The sequence below is a fragment of the Salminus brasiliensis genome, chromosome 19, assembly GCF_030463535.1.
Source record: "Salminus brasiliensis chromosome 19, fSalBra1.hap2, whole genome shotgun sequence".
In the NCBI taxonomy this organism is placed as follows: Eukaryota; Metazoa; Chordata; class Actinopteri; order Characiformes; family Bryconidae; genus Salminus; species Salminus brasiliensis.
In genome coordinates, this window is record NC_132896.1 from 23,493,211 (window position 1) to 23,512,011 (window position 18,801).

The 18,801-nt window shown below is 39.8% G+C and overlaps 1 protein-coding gene across 1 annotated transcript in view; it reads left to right on the forward strand.

The window, feature by feature from the left end:
* The first annotated feature begins 10,254 nt into the window (after positions 1-10,254).
* LOC140540521 (ephrin-B1-like) overlaps positions 10,255-18,801 on the forward strand; it is a 46,168-nt gene continuing 37,621 nt past the window's right edge. The window contains exon 1 of the mRNA XM_072662846.1: positions 10,255-11,218. Within this exon, the coding sequence (XP_072518947.1) occupies positions 11,103-11,218 (116 nt within the window). The 5' untranslated portion in view covers positions 10,255-11,102. The remainder of the gene's footprint in view (positions 11,219-18,801) is intronic.

The following is an 18,801-nucleotide window of genomic DNA, read 5'->3' on the forward strand; positions in this document are numbered from 1 at the left end:
ATGTCCTACAGCCCTCATGCGTCAGACCATGGCAGAGGAAGCAGTCTGGACAGTAATGAAGCCAATTAAACATTAACATTTCACACAAGTTTAAGAAGGCCTTTAGGACATTTTCTTACATTTTCATGAAATTCTCTGCTTTTCCAAAAATATACTCCTTGCTCCTTTGCTTACAGCATATCATGGCTTTCCAGTGAAATTCTTTTCAAATCATGTGAAGCCAAACTGACCTTGCTCTTCAGCCAAAGGGTATCACTTGTTTACACTGGCATTGTTTTCCAAAGCAGTTAATGAGTTAGAGACATTGATTCCTTTTAGAGTTACACATTACGCATGTTTCACCCATAGGCTAATCCTCTTCTGCAGATAAAGCTGTCTGAGACCACTTGACCTCTGGAGTGCCTGATCGGTAACCAAGCATACCTTTGCTAAATCACTTCTCATCAACTCATAATGCAATTACTTTCATCAGACAGACCTCATTCAGCGTTCACGGTGCAGACTACACATTGCACTTGCTGGGTTTATGCCATACTTTTCATCTTTCCCTTATACAGTGTGTCCAGCACTGACGAATGCAGGAAAAAGTTAACTCTTTAAATGTCATAAAGAGTTTGCTTAAACCTAAGCTTTTGTCTGTAGTGAACATTTGAATGGACTGGCAGCAGGTTTCCTTGGAAAGTGAAAATCTTTAGTAGTCAAAGTGCCACCATGACCTTTTGTCAAGCAAGGACCTCCATCTCAAGGACAGGGTTGCAGAGCACTATTAATAGATTTGCAGACTTAGTCTGCATTTAACTCACCAGAGATAATGGCCAGGAGTGTACATTCATTAGGCACAATGGGGAACCAGTGGTGCTTTGCTCAGTTCTTAAGTAGGATAAAAAAATTAAAAAATCTCATTAAAGACTTTGTAAAACAGTTGAAATAGGGACAAACTTCATCCAAAATATTAACATGGCTGAACTGAATGAAAATTAAGTTATGTAAAGTAAAATTAAAACCAGTTAACATGATCTTATTCATTGCAAAAATGTCTTGGCAAGATGAATCATCTTATATTATTATATGTAATACTAGTATATGCTTATTTCACTTCTTTCTAGACATTTGTGCTTGTGTGTCATAGAATATCAGTATTTTAAGGTGTTTTCTGATGTGTAAATAGTTGTCAATCAAGTCACTTTGTCTTGAATAAAAAATATACAGATATAATTTGACATGCTAAGCAGCTCTGTAAAAATTGGTCTTGCTCTTATTGGCTAGTTTACATCACTGTTTCCTGTTTATATGTGATCATGCATTGTAAGTACAATCCTAAATTTGTTGTAATGCTAGCTAGCTTGTGCCACATTCACTCAATATTAGCAATGTTAGCCTTTTGAGTTAATGTTTAGTGTGTAATGTACATTCAAGGACATTCAATAATGGATATAATGGACATTCAAGATGTAAGGTGGAGGTCTTTGATACACTGCTGATTTGGAGTTAATCAGCCACCATTGCATAGGAAAAACTTGGAATCATTTCTCATACTGATGACTGATTTTTGTAATATACTTGAATGGCCACATCTTCAGGTAAGCATGTCCAAACAATTAGAATTCCTCTTAAAAGGAGACAGTTCAATGCAGAAATCACCCTTAATGAATACACCACTACAAAGTGCACATTTTAAAAATGTTTTCTGAATATTCATATGCTCTTGAAGACCTTGACCAGCAGGATATAAATCAGGTGTTAGGGATGGAAGGTAGCTCACTCGAAATGCTATTTGGGGTGGGAATGTTAAGTATTTGCTATGTGAAATAATACGCTGATTTTTTTGTTTAAGACATTTTGTCTAAAGTGTCAAAGTAGACATTTTCAAATGTGACTTTAGAAACTTTTTTTAGAAACTTTTTACAACACAGTGTGCGTTCACAAAACACCTTGCTGAAAGTGACTTGTTCCATCATGCATGAAAGTAATTCTTTGATTCAGGAGATTGAGCAGAAGATGGAACTGTTTAAGCTCATTGATTGTGTCAGTAAAGTCTGCACGACTCATGAATTGCCAACTCCCGTTTTTGAAGCAAACATATTTACCAATTCACCTATGCAAAATTAAGCTCTTGCAACTAAGAAGTTGTTTGTGCTAAATTGCAAATGTGCCCATGAGGAAAGATGGCGGAAAACGGCTAATATTTGAATATGCTAATGCATTGCATTGCAATCTTCCTTCAGTTACGGTCTGTGCATTGATCTCTGAAGCACTTCATATGCGCAAGGTGTGATGCAGGGGAAAGGTGCCAGTTCCTTGTGCTGACACAGCAATGTTAGTCATATCTGCACACCATATCTAGCTATAAGCCCCCCTCCTATCTCCTATCACTTTCCATTCGAATTACGTGTGTGCTAAATCAATCTCCCCAAGAGGATCTCTGCTGACTGTAAGGATACTTGAGTATCATTCTGCCCACTGGGATTAGCCACACACATTTATTCAGATAGCTGTGCTGCACAGAGACAGGGGCCACCAGATTGCACTCTGCTGAAGTGCAGATGTAATGCACCTTATTTATGTGTCAGGAGCTATTGAGCCAGACTAGGAGGACCATGCTAAGCATTCTGGCAACATCGCCACAGCGTCTTTGACAAACATGGTGCGATATGTCACGTGAAGTGCCCTTAGGTGCCTGCCGAGGCAGCACCTCAAGGGACATTCACGGAAAGACAGTAGTGCTTCCTATCCTATCATGGGGTGCATTGGTCCGGTAGGACTAGCGCAGCTGTGAAACTAATCAGGGACTATGAGCCTCCTTCTGGCCCGCAGTGGATCAGGTATCTCTGTCGCTGGTCTGCGGGGACACTGGCAACCCTCACTGCAGGCAATGTTTGTGGTTGCCATAGCAATGCCGCATGCTCCCCCATTGTGAGGGGCCTGTTAATGTGGATTCTTGGCACTTGAAGCACTCAGTCATCTGTTGCCTTTCTGACAATACCAAGCCTACGAAGGCCCAACCAGGAAGGCTAAAACAACAACATATTGGCATCTTTTCTGCTCATTGATCAAGTACTGCAAAGTATAGCAATGTTCTATGTTTTTAGATGTCATTACAACAATTATAACGATACTGTACAAAGTTGGGCAGAATCTTTAGGGTAAATCTGTTTCTAGTCAGAATCTTAAAAAGACTTAACTAGGCTGACCCTTCCCATCTGCTCAAGAACATCTATGGGCTAATCCAATTTGGTGAAATGTTTGCACCTGATTGACTACAGACTTTTTAGTCATAATCACAATATGTTTCATCCATCAGATGTCCCTGAGACACAGCTACAGAGATCCAGTCTTGTTTATCCATCTGGACATTTTTAAAGTATTACGCAAACTACATTTGTTTTTCATAATTATTTATTTTGGAAAATGTGAACTACATCGTTAAGACTGTGTAACATTTACCTTTCATTACCAACATTAAGACTTCCCATAAATGACGTGAATAACACTTATTATCCCCTAACAGTGGCACATGTCTGAGATTGTTGTAACAAACATTACTGTTTGTTAAACAGTAACTACATAGTCGGTTTTTGTACTCAACATGTACTCAACAGAGTAGAGACCTAAGTGACTTTTACAAGGACCAAATTCATATGGCCAGACACTTAGATCATCTCTAAAACATCAAGGGTTGTGAAGTACTTCTGGTTGGCTGTGGTGTCAGTAACTACCGACCAGTTGAAAGAGGAACAAATAAAAACTGGCAACATGGTGTTGAGCTCATCAATGTGTGAAGACAATGAAGGTAATACCATCTGGGTGGAACTGACAGAAGGGCTACTGTGGCACAAATATAAGAACTTTTAGATGATGGTTACAGGAGGAATACCTCACAAAACACATTGCATCTCACCCTCCCCATACTAACCCCTGGCCACCATCAAAATTCCCTAGTAGGACTGGATTGGACCTTTGAGCAATTGTAGAAGGTTGCCTGGTCTGATGCATCCTGTTTTCTTCTGCTTCACTTGGGTGGCTAGGTATGTGTGCGCCGTTGAGATGCCTGTGAGATGCACTGGACCTATGTTAGATCTACGGCAGATGCAACGGACAGAAGTTAAAATATATTATATCTTAGTGCCAGATGGCACAGGGCACCTTTACTGGTCTAGTAGAGTCAGCCTAGTGACCATCAGCATATTAGACACATGGTCTTGTTTTGGCTCATTTGTTGCATTATGTCTGGCTATGACATAGCATTTTTATTATATTTGTTATTAAGGATCTTGGAACATAAAAATGACTTACTTTCCAGTTTTACGTGATATAATGTGAAGTCACATGATTGTGGTATGCAAAATGTAAAAATTCAACAACATTGGGTTGTGTCAGAGAACTTATTGGACCCAGAAGATTTTGTTTCTTAGATAAGTAACAAATTACCCATCAGCTGGTTTACCCTGATTACAAACACATGAAAACAACATGAAAAGTCATGATATTAGAGTTAATGTAGTCTATTTTGACAGTGTTTCATATAACACATGTTCAGTGTATTAAAAGCAATGTGCCCTGAATTAACAGGAACTCCAAAGGTCAATACATGTGAGTTAACTGATCATCTTTTTAATAATTAATTAGATCACATCAACTGCAGAAATTTGCCATAAAGCAAAATTGTGAAATCATATGTACATGACCAGACTTCTGCCCCTACAATTCAATCATTAATCATGACCTGGGTAAGCTGCATTGTTCTTTAGTTAATGTAAATCACCTGCACAATAAACTGTAGGGGGCGACATAACACATAAACTGTATAAATGAGGTGGTGCTGTTCTACATCTTTTCGCCTTAACCACTCAACCCCCTTTGCTGCACATTCGGAATTGCCAGTTTGTTAGCAACACATACTCGCACTCACTGGACATTTTGCCATAGTGGGGCACTTTGCCATAGTTGGTAGTTTTAAATAATAACAGCCTATGTGTAATCTGGATTACAAAAAAAAAAAAAGGAAAATAGCCATAAACAGATTACAGTTATAGATGATATATTACTGTTGCTACATTTTGATTAGACAACACCAGTATATTAGTATATTAATATGTATGTGTACGTACATAACCAAATAAAAACAAGTAAAGCAAATACATCAGAAATAAGTCAACAATCATCAGATAATATTTGAACTAATTCAGTAAGGTTTATGTCACTAAATACATTTTAGTCATATAATTTAATACAATACTGGAATACAATGTCAAGTAATATATTCTGCTTGTAGATATACTGTTCAGTTACTACACAAAACCCACTAACATGCCACTGCCATGTTTGCATCAAGGGTCCACCACGGAAATAATATCTGGCCAGCAGTGGTCCTTTGGTGGTCAGTTTCCAATGATAGATGGGGCGACAGACAAGTTGTGCCAAAACTAATGAGCTACAGTCAGTGATTGTAAACCTTCCAAGAGCACCTGTATTGTAGGTGTATCTGATAAAATGATCAGTGAGTGTAAGTACTTACTTAATAAACTGGCAACTTAGTGTAGACCATACATGCCATTAGATTTTGCCAATACAATCTTTAACTGGCAATTTGGGCTACCTGTTGGCAGTGTTGCAGACAGTAACTACATACAAATTACAAACTGTATGGTGAAACCTGAGACTTTTGCACTAAATAATAACTTCAATATTTGTTCGGTTGCAAGTATTACATGAAAAGCTTTAGCTGAAATGCATCCCCAAATTTGAAATTTCTAGTGCTTTATTGGTATTTTAATCGTTATTGTAATGTCTGAGTGGACGCAAACACTTCTCACAAAAAGTTTTAATTATTATCCCACAACTCAGCAAGAAGCCATGAAGATTTCAAAATTTCATTAAGGCCAAATGATTATTATATGATGTTCATAAATCATTTGCAGGCATTAAATGAACATCATTAATCTATATGCATCACTAAAGCTTATCTAGTTGCTTCTATATAACAGCTTAACTTGCACAAAAAAATGTATTATAATGTAGAGAAAATGGATGCATGTTTCCTTACTGGACATTGCTAAAATGGGGGGAAAGAAGACACAATTCAAACACATTTCTTTTGTACTTTCCACAGCAGCTGTAAATTCTAGAAATACAGGCCCTACCTGAATAGCATGGTTTCATGTTTTCACACCACTGCTAATCCGTACTAAAAACGTTGCTGACAGACCTGATATTGTGATCATTGTTTTAATCTGTTCTATTTAAATGACACCAAATTGAACCTTACACTATATTGTCAATGCGACGACATTAGCAAGATTTTTTTTGAAAAATTATAACAATTCTTTCTTTCAATCTTATTCTTTCATGTTAATGTTAGCTATTAATACCACTAAAGCTGAACATCAGTATTTTTGTGTGACTGGTTTACTAATATAAACAACATATCGACCTGAAATAGCATTACCATTTTGAGCTCACTCAATCTTACCATCAGATGTGTTACAGAAAGGCCTACACAAACCTGTTCAGTGTAGATCTGATCAGTGTGATACACGACTGGGATTGGGAACAGCTTAGCCTACATGTATCATGTTTAATTAATATACATTGGATGTGTGTAAAGCAGAGCTTCTTGGCAAAAAATCATTCCAGATTATTTCTGTGCTTGTGTCAGAAAATATACTCTGGTAGTAACTCTGGAGTTGCAAGTATAACGGCAGATGTATTTCTGTCCTGTCTAGTCCGTTCTGTCAAAAATGTATTTTCCCACACAGTTCTGCTTTGTCCAGTCAGAAATACACACAAACAAATACATAATCACATCTTAGCACGTATTGAGTATTGTATTTCCCATCCTTGTGCTGTTTTTTTATTTGTTAGTTTAGTGTTTTCCCCTGCTCTCACACACCTGATACAACTCATCACCTAAGTTGTCAAGGCCTTCACAAAGCATGTCAGGGTGCCAGGATCAGATGACTTCCCTGCTGTGCTGATCTTGGTCAGAATAACTAACCCTAGTCAGCCCTCTTCTGAAGTGATTTGTGAATGCTGGCCCAGGTGTTTGTATGTGTGTGGGAAGGGGAGAGACACACACAACTATGCAGTGCAGTGGACATTCCTTGCTGGAATAGGTACGGAGAAACCTTACATTTATATTACAGTGATGTGGCAATGTAAATCTAATTCTCATTAGATCACAGTAGAAGACAGTGTACTCACCAAAATTGCTTTGCCAAACAAAAAATAACTAATCTTACTGGTCTTATACAGCTGAAATAAATACTTAATAAATACTGAATACAAAAAAACAAGGTTGATTGCTAATAACCATGTTTTAGGTTGCTGTCCTGTAATCTGTTTAAAGTAGGGCTGGGCAGTTAATGGAAAATGATTTGAAACCAACATTTAGAACTTCTGATTTATGTAATCTTGCCGCTGACATTTTTGTTGTTGTTGTTTTATTCTGCGAATTGGTTTATATAATTTACAAGTTGTCCTACAGTATGTGGTATGCCATACACAAAACTAAGTATAGAACGAACACTGCATCACAAACAGCACAAATGATAACAACTGTGTTGCTACTGTCGCTACCCGATTTGCATCCCCTAACTGATTTGTGCCGAGCATGCGCAAGGGACGTTCATCAGGTAGCAACAGTGCCAACAGCGTGTTGGTGGTGTTGCTGCCCTTGCCTGCTAAATCAATTCCCCTTCTCCTCACTGGTTAGCAGGCCAACGCTAGCGCTGAGTTAGCATGTTTGGACAGAGTAGATGTATGACTTTGAGTAGCCAGTGTTGCCTGTTTATTCATCTGCCTCAAAACGAGAGCCAACTGCATCAACCAGTCTTAAGACATTCTAAGGTATTCAGCATAACTTATTACATATATTATATATCTTATTCAACTATAACAGTTAGTTCAGCAGGTGTCTGGCTGGCTAAATACCGCAACCTAATCTACACTGAACCCTTTTGCCTAACAGGAGATGTCTGTCACATTCCATATGCTAACTTTCTAAATATCTTTATCATTTTAAACAGATTGCTTCTAGCCACCCGATCTGTGCATGCTCAACACAAACGTGAATTGGTTAGTGGCAGCTAGTAATAGTAGGCTAGCACACACACGCTCCCAAGTACCCTTGGGCTGTTTTCGCATCCGCCTGATTTAAAACCTGACACTATAAACTTACTCGTGATTATTGTCAGAAAAGGTGAGCTCTTAAGCAGCAGCTCCGCCGCACACAAACTGCACTGCATATGCTAACATCTCTCTCCCTGTCTCTCTCTCCACACCTGGATAGAGGTGCCAAACACTTTCAGGACATGCTACAGTAATTATACATTTCCATGGTTAATTTATGTAAATAAGCCACTGTTAACCTATACAGATGGGCTTAATTTCTTTTTTATATTATTTGTTATTCTATACTAAAATAGAATAAGCTACAAACCTATACAAAGTCATAGTTACTTAAAATAAATAAATAAATAAAAGTACAGTAAAACTGACAGAATCATAAGTCATAAGTAAAAAAATGTCACATCGCCTAGCCCTACTGTTAATAATTTTCTCACTGTGTGTGTTCATGTACTGTCCCCTTGAAAACATACATGTGCATAATCCCAGGACTCCACTCCATCCAGTCTGCTACATGGAATCAACATGGAGGAGAACCCAAACACTAAGCAACTTGAGCAGCTTGTACCAATAAATAAAAATTATGTTTCCAACATTCATTAATTGCAGTCGAGGTAAAATGTTCAATTAATCGTAATACTGATTTGAGGTTATATCACGCAGCACTAGTTTGAGGTATTCCCAGCTCCAAGACACCCCATCCAGCTTATCAGCTAATTATCAAGTTCTTCATGAGCTGCAGGGCAGTGGGTCTCCAGGGCTGGAGCTGGAAACCAGCTGTTTAAAGCAGTTGTTCACAAAAAAGTTCCCCTTTACCCTACTTGGTGGTGGTTCAGCGGTTAGAGCGCCGGGATATCGATAACAGGGTTGTGGGTTTGATTCCCGGGCTCGGCAAGCTACCACTGTTGGGCCCTTGAGCAAGGCCCTTTACCCTCTCTGCTCCCCGGGCGCTGGAGTTGTCTGCCCACCGCTCTGGGTGTGTGTGTGTACTCACTGCCCCTAACACGTGTGTGTGTGAGTGTGTGTTCACTACCAGATGGGTTAAATGCGGAGGACACATTTCGCTGTACGCTGTACAGTGACAAATACGTGCACCTTTACCTTTAAACACACCCTTCATATCTATTGACAGTGTGAGGATCTGGGACATAAAACTGAGTATAAAACATATAAGACTTTTTCACTTTGAAATTTCGAAGAGCGATATATGAAAGCAATGGGCATAACATTATAACAATAATATCAGAAATGTGCACTATAGATATGAATTTCACATGCTGCTGTAAGTAAAAAACTCAGCAGCTAACTAACAGTATTTTCCCAGAACGTTGTGGAACTAATTAATTTGCCAGTTTCTTCTCCAAATTTTGTATTCAACACAGCCCTTAAGGCACACCATTTAAGGTAATCCTGCACAACCTAAGGTGGATTGTTTTTATTAAATTAATAAAAACAACAATAAAAAAAGAAACAAGTTAACATTCAACTGATTTGGAATGAGAATATGTGGTCATCTGTTTCATAATGGTTTGTCAGTTTAGCTGCAGGAGTTGAGAGTCGGAGTCGACTCCAGAAAACCATCACCACACAGCAGCTAAAGCAGTGCCATAGATCTTTTTCTATTAGCTCTGTATAGTTTAAATTGGATAGCACTACTGAGTAATGAGAGAATCTTTAAAATAATAATAATATAAATTACGTTAGGGTGAGCTAAAGTCCCTCTCCAACATTAGCCTAGCGAAGCCCCTGTTTTACCTCAAACCGCAGAAACATTTCAGATCAGCTTCTGTAACACGTTTTCTTAGTAGAATAGTAATAACGACAATAATAATTATACCATTTGAAATACATTGAATTGTTCGTCTACATTCGTCACATTTTAAATACAAATGCTGGATTTTTTAGTATTACATTTATGTATTTTAGTATTTTAGTACTTCAGCGAGTCATTTATGAATTTACCGGCGGCTCGTCTGTATGTACTCAACATGTTCGCAGCGCGAGGAGAACGCCAGTGCTGTCCTGGCCTATGATTGGTCGTAGTGCTCCGAGGGGGCGGCGCTACGCGGCTGAAGCGTCAGATTACAGTAGCAGTTCTGTGCAGGGACTGGTGCAATCTGCCAGATCCCAGTAAACGCGCACCTAACTGGGAACGCTTGCACAGCGGACACGAAGGAGAACAGAATCGCTGCTACTTTTTCTCTCCCCCCCCCTCCAACACTCCCCCCACCCCCCGCATTGCGAATGGAAGTTGCAGGGGTCCTCTCGCAAGCCTCTGAGTGAATGAACCTGCGGTTGGTAACCGTTGTCAACAGTCGGGAACCAGAGTTCTTTCAGAGCGGACCCTCTCGCTTTTGGTGTGACGGGGGAGACGAGCGTGAGTAACCGTACTACTGACAAAAACAAACAGCATTTTCACTCCTGGGACTAGATTGCAGCAAGACGACAGTGGGGATACAGTCCCCACCTTGAAGCACTTCGGGTTGCAGTACGTAAAATGAGTTGCGGGGAGTTGGTAATTGGACGGACGGTCGAAAAAGGCATCTATCGTGCTTCGCAGCAACGACTGGAAATCCCGTTTCTCTGACGTGGATTGTTTTAGTCTTTCTGTCGTTAGACCTGCAGTACCTGTTCTGAAACTAGCCGTCGAAAATTCGCCACGGGGCGAATTTAAAGACGAAGTGGGCGAAACGAATTCAGATCTGAAGCTACAGGTTTTCTGTTCTCTGGAATTAACCTAGTCTACGCTAACGTTCACTCCGCGTGTGGGGGAAACGCCAGACTACTCACATCATCACAGTCCTTTTTGTGGTTCAGCCAAGGACACGTTCCTGAAAACAGGTTGTGAAAGTAGCGGCACAGAGGGCTATGTATCATTCACGGGGCTGCACAGGCTCCTTATTGACGAAGCACCCACTTCTAAACTGAGCTCGTTTGTCAAGCGCCGGGTCCCTCAAGCTGAACGTCTCTCATTAGCAATGGCTACAGACAGCTGCTGGAGATACTACGCCTGGATTTGTGTGATCTTATGCAAGTTTACGCTGCCGTTAGCCAAGTCCCTGGACACCATCATCTGGAGCTCCCAGAACCCCAAGTAAGTGTTGCCTTTTTCTGTCTGTGCTACTGCTAGGACATGTTTTCACACGGGGTAGGCTCGAACAGCATGCGCCCTCACTTCCACAACTGGACGTATGCAGTGGATCTCAGGTGCAAAGATGCACAAGCACCTCAGTCTTGTGTCTATGCTCTCGTTTGGCGAATTGAATAACTTTTTGTTTTTAGGACAAACACAAGGTTAGGAATTGAGGGCTTGCCGTATAAAAATGCCAAAAAATGTAATAGAGATATATTCTGTTGATAAGGTCTGGGCCTAACTGACCCCCTAAATCACATCTCATCGTGTTTACAGTAGGCCTCTGCTTGACACTGCCTACTAGATAGTTCATGACTGCTTTGTGCAAATTAACCATACATTATTTGTATGGTTTTAAAAAATAATGAATCACAACAAATAAAAATGCTTCAATTATTGTTTTTATTTATTTGAAAATATGGATGTTGTAATTAAGTTATAGTAATGCTTGATATGTTTTTTGTTGTGCTAACCACATGTGTTGCTTATCTTATCAAATTTTTCTGTAACAAACATCGGTCGAATAACTTACTCATGTTGCTCCGGTAATAAATAATGATCCTGTGAATTAATAATGTTATTTGTGTTATTTAATCATTATTAAGTTGAAACTAAGAACTATATTTAACTTTAATTTATTTTATTTGTTCAGTTTTTATGTATAGTCCTACACTCCTATCTCATACTACCTCAGATGAGCATACTGTACTTCTGTCACTTCAGGCTTTTGATGAGAAATTCTTAGTCGTAGCTGTTTTATTACTACTAAGTAAATGAGTCAAATGAGTCAATGAATCCAACTCTGTTTACAAGGTTTGTGACTCTCACCAAATGTCCCTAACATGATTGCAAGCAAATGGGCCACTTGGGATTGCTCACCAACATGTTGTTTCCCAGCAGTTTTGTATTTGTCAACTTGTTTGTCTCTTGTGGTTGTGTACCCCCACTTCATAGCTTCCTTTTGGCTGTTCTTTTTTCGCCAGCGCCGTGTTCTGTATTGGAGTTTCATTTAAATCATATGCTTGCCTGCTCTCTCTATGGGAGAAATAACTCAAACAGCCCTCAAACTGTGTTAACAATGGTGTGATGTGAATTGGGACTTTGCCTAATGTGCGCGGCTACTTGTGCTTCATCATTGGCCTATATTATCTCCAGTAAGTGGGGAGGTGACAGAGCCCGGCTATCTTAGACTTCTCTAGGAACACTTAGTTGTCCGATTACATGACCACTTTGCCTTAGTATTGATTTTAGACTTGGCCTATGTGAACTAGTTCCAGTTCTGCAAAATGGGTAAAACAGTATTGGAGATCCAAGAATACCACTCAACATACCTATTAACATATAAGTTATATATTATGGAAAGGTGCCAAGTCTTGTAAATTGATATTCTAGTTTCTTATAGCATTGTCAATTAATTAATTTAATATAATTCAAATAATTCATTTGAACAAATCACTTGAAAACAAGACTTGTATTTTAGAACACACTCTGTTAAAAGGTATTGTTTGTCTCAGGCTCTTGATGGCTGAGGTTGACTAATACACTGCAACTGCAAGTCCTTTCATACATACTGTGGCGGTTTATGGAGCAAAGCTTTGCACATGCTTCCCAAAGTTTCCTAAAAATGTATTAATGTATAAATTACCATGGTATCATATTGCCATATCACCACAGGCTTTAGGATAATATTGGTATGACCTGTAACCTTTTCCAGACTGTATGTCGGCTTCTACAGGTTCTTAAAAGAATGTGGGATTTTATTCATTTTATATAAATTATTTTTTAATATAATAATATAATATATATGGTTGCTGTCTCTCTTGTAATAATATGGGATTTTAGAAAACTTAAAAAAACCCATGTCTTGTAGTATTTACATGTTAAAATTAAATACATGAGAAAGTAAACTAAAATAAAGTAAAACAATAGAATATTACACATGAATGGCAGGTATGTTTCTTAAATATAAAATTTTAGCTTCCATTTAAAAGGTATATTTGTGTACTTTAAACACAACTTGAGACTTGACTCATTACATACCTACTTTCAAAATGCCTTGAGCCTGTAGTGTGATAAAGTGTTTAAAAAGAAAAATCGAATAACTGGTGAATCGAAGAACTGGTGAATTTTTGAAGGCCTTCAGTATGGCCTTTGTAGCTTATACGTGTTCTTACTTTGGTCTTATAAAACTGCAACACAACCAAAAAAAAATAACTGACAAATTCATTAATGATGTTTGAATTTGTCATTTTCCAGAGGGCTGGCTTGTCTGCTTTAACCAGTACTAAAAACATTTCCATGCCATAGTTATTTGTTCTCATAAAATACTGGCTTGCAGCAGTTCTGATGATTAATTCTGCTTGAAATGCCACCAGATATTTGAATAATTCACCATTACTTTGCAATCCCTTATATTTTAAATCCCTTATATTTTAAATCTCAGTTGAAGTTGACAGTAACATAGATCAATTAATATCCATTCCCCTTTCCACTTATGTGCCAATGCGCCAATAAGTACAAGTATTCCATTACAGCCCACCGTCTCATTCAAAATGCATGTAATGTATTCAGCCATGGTTCACACAGGCTCTTAAAATATATCAGCCAGTGCCACTGTTCAAGTTAAAGTTTGAGTATATTGAGGATATCGTCTCCATAAAGAATTCATTGTTTTTCTTCAGTTTTGGTGGCAGTCGTACTTGCAGGGCTGCTCAGTATCTCCAGATAGCATAAAGAAAAGTATCTGATGTCGTGTCTAGATTTACAATGTGTTGGATCCTGTTGCCTACTTTGGAGACCACTGCTGCTGTGGCTAATAAATTAATCCTGCCATCCCCTTCCTTGCTGGGAACAATAACAATACAGTCTTACACAGCACTCCCAAATAGGCTGTGAGTTATGAGCATGAGGATGGCGAATAGGCTCAGACCATTTGGGTTCCCCTGCAGTTGCAGTTTGTCTTTATGGATTTTTATTCAGATCTAACCCCGCCTCTCTATTCCCAAAAGCAGAGGTTCGCTCAATTAATTTTAACCTCGCTTCTTCAAATAAACTGAGATATTTCAAGGTCTCTGAATTGACAAGGGAGGGCAGAAATTAGCGAGCATAGCATTAACTGACAAGCTCAAGAGTTCTTATTTCCTGTAAAAAAAAATTCTTTTCACATATCAACATTGTAGTTAATAATATTCCTTTTATTGATAGAAATATTGTGCAAGCAATAAGAAAAGAACCTTAGCTTCTTTTGTGGCTTTCTAATGTACTTTGTCCAATGTACTTGGAATTCCTGGAGGTTTTAGTTCTTTTAGTTTCTAGTCTTTTTCTTTCTTTCTTTGTTTTCCTTCCCCAAACACTAGACCATAAGTACTAGTTGTTGTTTATCCCTCTTGACAAGAGGAGCAAGGATTGGAAAAATACAAGACGGCAGTCCTTTCAGAATTGCAGCTCTGAGCCTGCTTTTTGGAGCACCTATCACATCTGCAGCATGTTGGAGTTGCTCAGCTTCCGTGTAGTTATCCAAGCTGAGCCTTAAGCAACCCCAGCAAACAGAAATAAAGGGTTTACACTTCTCAACATTTTTTTATTGGCATGGCAGTGGTTGCCTCCATTCAAGGGTCTCTCGTTTGTCTTAAGGTGTCCCCGTTAGGTTCACTTAGTCTCTCCCTGTTTGACTTTGTTGTCATGTGTGATAAATCGTGAGTTGCTGAGTGGTCTGTAGTTAACATATTAAAGTCAGTCGACGAGGGGAAGTCCTAACATCACCTGAGATGTTTATATGATCACAAGTGACAGGATGAACCGTCTCAGTTCCAATTATTACAGCTTCCCAGGAAGCTGAGGGTTTATGCTTTGCTTCTCAAAGTGCCAAGAAAACCGTTTTTTTGTTCTATTCCAGCCTGTCGCCTTCTGCCCCCTTTTCCCGTCCTAGGCTCTGATCATGTTTCCCACTGATATGGATCTCATTACAAAGAGCAAGGACTTAGAGCCTCAAAACTACTTGGGCAAGAGAATATGCCCAAGTGAAACTGGCCATTGTGTGAGCACCAGGCAAACTGCTATTCCACTTATAGGAAGCAACTGGTCTGCCTAGCTTTAAAGAGAGTCCCTGTCTGGGGCTATCTCAGACAGCTGCATCTGCTCTTGTGATAACGGCCGTTCATCTCAGGCACCTTGACACGCAGGAGTTGTCGTTAAGAGTGGGGGAACGTTCTCAGGGCAATGCAATTTCCATACATTTTCCTCCACCAGCAAAGCTGGTTTATGTCCACTTGAAATCCCATTATTTCACAAGCCTTAAAATAAATGTTCTTTGGGGCTATTTGTCTGGTAACATCATTACCTGCCAATGTGGTGAAACTGCTTTTGTTACTGCCACTTGCGGTGCAAGCGGTCACAGCCCGAAACGAGATGGTTTTGAAAATAGACACTGAATGCTACAGTTGTGAGGGCAAGTGTTACCATGTGTTGAGTCCAACACTCAAAGCAAAAGATGACTGTACTATGGTTTACCTCGGCAAACAATTCCCATGCAACGTAGAACCCTGAAGTGGCAGCAGCATTAACTAGAGGCCTCAGATGTGCTTGGAGTGCCTTTTTGTTGTCCGGAACACTTTTTTTTTTTTTTCTCTTGCAGTATTGGTTCCAAAAACCTCTGAGACAGTGGCAGCAATTTAAATGAGGCTAGCCCTGAGGCCATTTCCAAAAAAAAAAGAAGAAAAAGAAAGTTTGCTTGCAGGAAACAGCCTTCAACACTGAACGTGCAAATTAGAGGCTTGGTGGAGAGTGGAGCTGGTGTCAACGCTGAGCCGGGCCTGGGCTTTGGATAACGCAGCTCATCAACTCACCCCTCCGCTCCCAGGCCAGAGATTATTTCCATGTGTTAGACGCAGGGGGAAAAAGAGAGGGCAAGAAAAGAAAGGGAGCAAGAGGAACAGCGGAGGAAAGAGGAAAAGGGAGGAAAAAAGTTTTGTGTGTGCGATCTGAAAAGAGGGAGAGAGACCGGCGTCATGAGATCATTGCACTGTGGCACGGCTCCGAGTGGAAGGGGCCGTGGAACGGATGGATGTGACAGGCATTTCAAAACCCATTAGAACCCACTTCTGGGTGCAGATCTAATTGAATAGATGATGCCGTTCCTGCTGGGCGGACTCCTTGGTAAGTGTGTCACTGCACCAGATGGACTCTTGCTTACAATCCTCAATATTAATTATAAAACAGTCCTAATCCATCCACGGCATAAAGACAGAAGAAATGGAAACCATTAGGCATGCTTGGAAATAGCAGCGCATAATCCTCAGATTTTATCACTATTAGTGGTCCTGGGCAGATAGGAAAAACTACTCATTTTTCCATTAATCTGTTTTAAGGAATTTATCCTGTTAGACACATATGTCAGATGGGAGTTGTAGGTTTGATTTACCGGGGAATTTCTGCCCCCACCCCCCATATCTATGCTTCCTGGGCCAGACATCACAAAACCTAGTGTGGTTGTGCGTCTATCGGACAAGGGGGAGGGTTTAGGGTGAGAGGCTTCTTTTGGCCCCTTTAACCCCTTCTGCCAGGACTTGAAGGCCCCTGTTCAGTCATTTTTTTGCAAGCTCCTAGCATGAAATGGTGCTCAGGCCGCAGCGGCGAGTTAAGAAAGGCCTGGATGAAAAGTCATGCTGTTAACGTTCCTGCTCAGCTCCCAGGATCAGCGGGCCTCCGAACTCCAAGCTGTGTGGCAGCTGTGACGGCCTGGTTCAATCGCTTCACTATAGGAGGCCACAACTGATCCCTGCATATTTTCCCCCTCTTTCACGCTATAGAAATCTGAAAAGCAAATTATATTCAGACAGCCCCTCCCCATCCAATCCCTGATATGTGTGAATTTGTAGTGAATTATAGTTTAAACAATTGCTGAGAACTTGTATAATACTTTATCAGCTTATTCTGTAAGTTCCCTGCTCTTATCTAATTTCCGTATCTAAATGAATTTAGTGAATGACATACAGTGTTCGCAAAGCACCATACACACACTTTGCGATTGATCCGTCAGCCCAAAACTGTATTTTCAGTGGGAACTTTTCAAATGAATGCCAACCTGCCTTTATCATTGTTGTAAAATAATGTAAAGAAATGTTATTCCAAGTAATTTTGTATAATTGTATTAAAAATGGAGATTTAAGGCTTTGTTCCAACAGTGAGAATATGCAAAATAGACTTTGGTGCTCTGCTACATGTAGTGTGTTTCAATTGAATTAGTTGGTAAGCTGAGGCAGACAGGTCATGCGCCAGGGGGATTTGAGGGTCCATAATTGAATTATTTTGATTGTTGCCTTGATTGATGGAGTCAAATGGTTGCAAATTTCCCAGCTTTTCTTACTAACAGAGATGCATCTCTCAACGCACAAATCATACAAAGGGGGGTTTTAATCAATCAAAAATTGCACCCCAGACAGTGGACGTTTATTTGAAAATGTGAAAGCCCCAGGGATAAAACTTATGGGATGTCATTGACTCTGAGTCCGACAGTGGTGTCAGATATAAGTTTAATCATTAAGTGCTGCACCAGTTTCAGTGTAAATCCAGTTCAGATAGCATGCGGTTTTCATGTTGGTAACCCTCGAGTCCTGTCAGCGATGAATGGTTCAAGTGAATTGTATGAAGATGTCACTGTCATGTGTTGGCTCTAAGCACAGAGAGAGGTAGATGTTCCAGAGTCCATTTTGGCAATTCATGGCAGCCGTCTTCCCTTCATCCATTAGAAACAGTCGGGGATCTGCTTTTCCCTACTCTACTTTAGTATCTTATAATAGTAAATATGGGAAGAAAGTGGTTTCATCTTTGCTTCATATGTCTTCAGTTACTTCCCATGTTAATTTTTTATGTGTTTAGCTATCAAATCCTCATGTTACCTCTATATCCAACACAAGAAGAAATATAGGGACTTGTAAAAAAGTCAAGTTTAAGATTTACTTTTCAAAGCACCTGAATGAACAAATCATTTACTGCTGCACTGCTGGCTACTAAAGAGTGGCATGGTTGCTGGGGTTATAAGGAAGCATGTAGACCATCAGTAATCCATCTGACACCTATTTGAGGCACATCACACTGGCCACATCAAAGTTAAAGTGAAAAGGCCGCTGAAGCGTGTGAGGATGGGATCCTCAGTGTGCATCTTGGCTGGTTGGCATGTTTGGGTTTTCCCCTGGCTTCACCAACTGTGCGTTGGTCTCAAGCTCCAAGCTTAATCTGCTCATAGGCAATCCGCGTTTCTGTCACTCACCATTCTTTCCCTTTGTCTATTGTGTTTGCCCTCCAAACAGGCTCTGTGACTCAGGAAAATTAGACATTTCTTATGGCATTCTCGCCAAAATGTCTCCCGCTCCAAATCTTTTGATTGTTTTGGATCCCTCTTTTTCCCGAGTGAGTCTTTGTACATTGCTAGCCCAGATGCTTGTCCCTCCCCAAATTTTTTTGGCATGCATTTTTTTCTTTTTTGCTCCTTTGCTTCTGCAATTGCAGTTATAAATATTTGATCGTACAATCTCCTGTGCATCTTG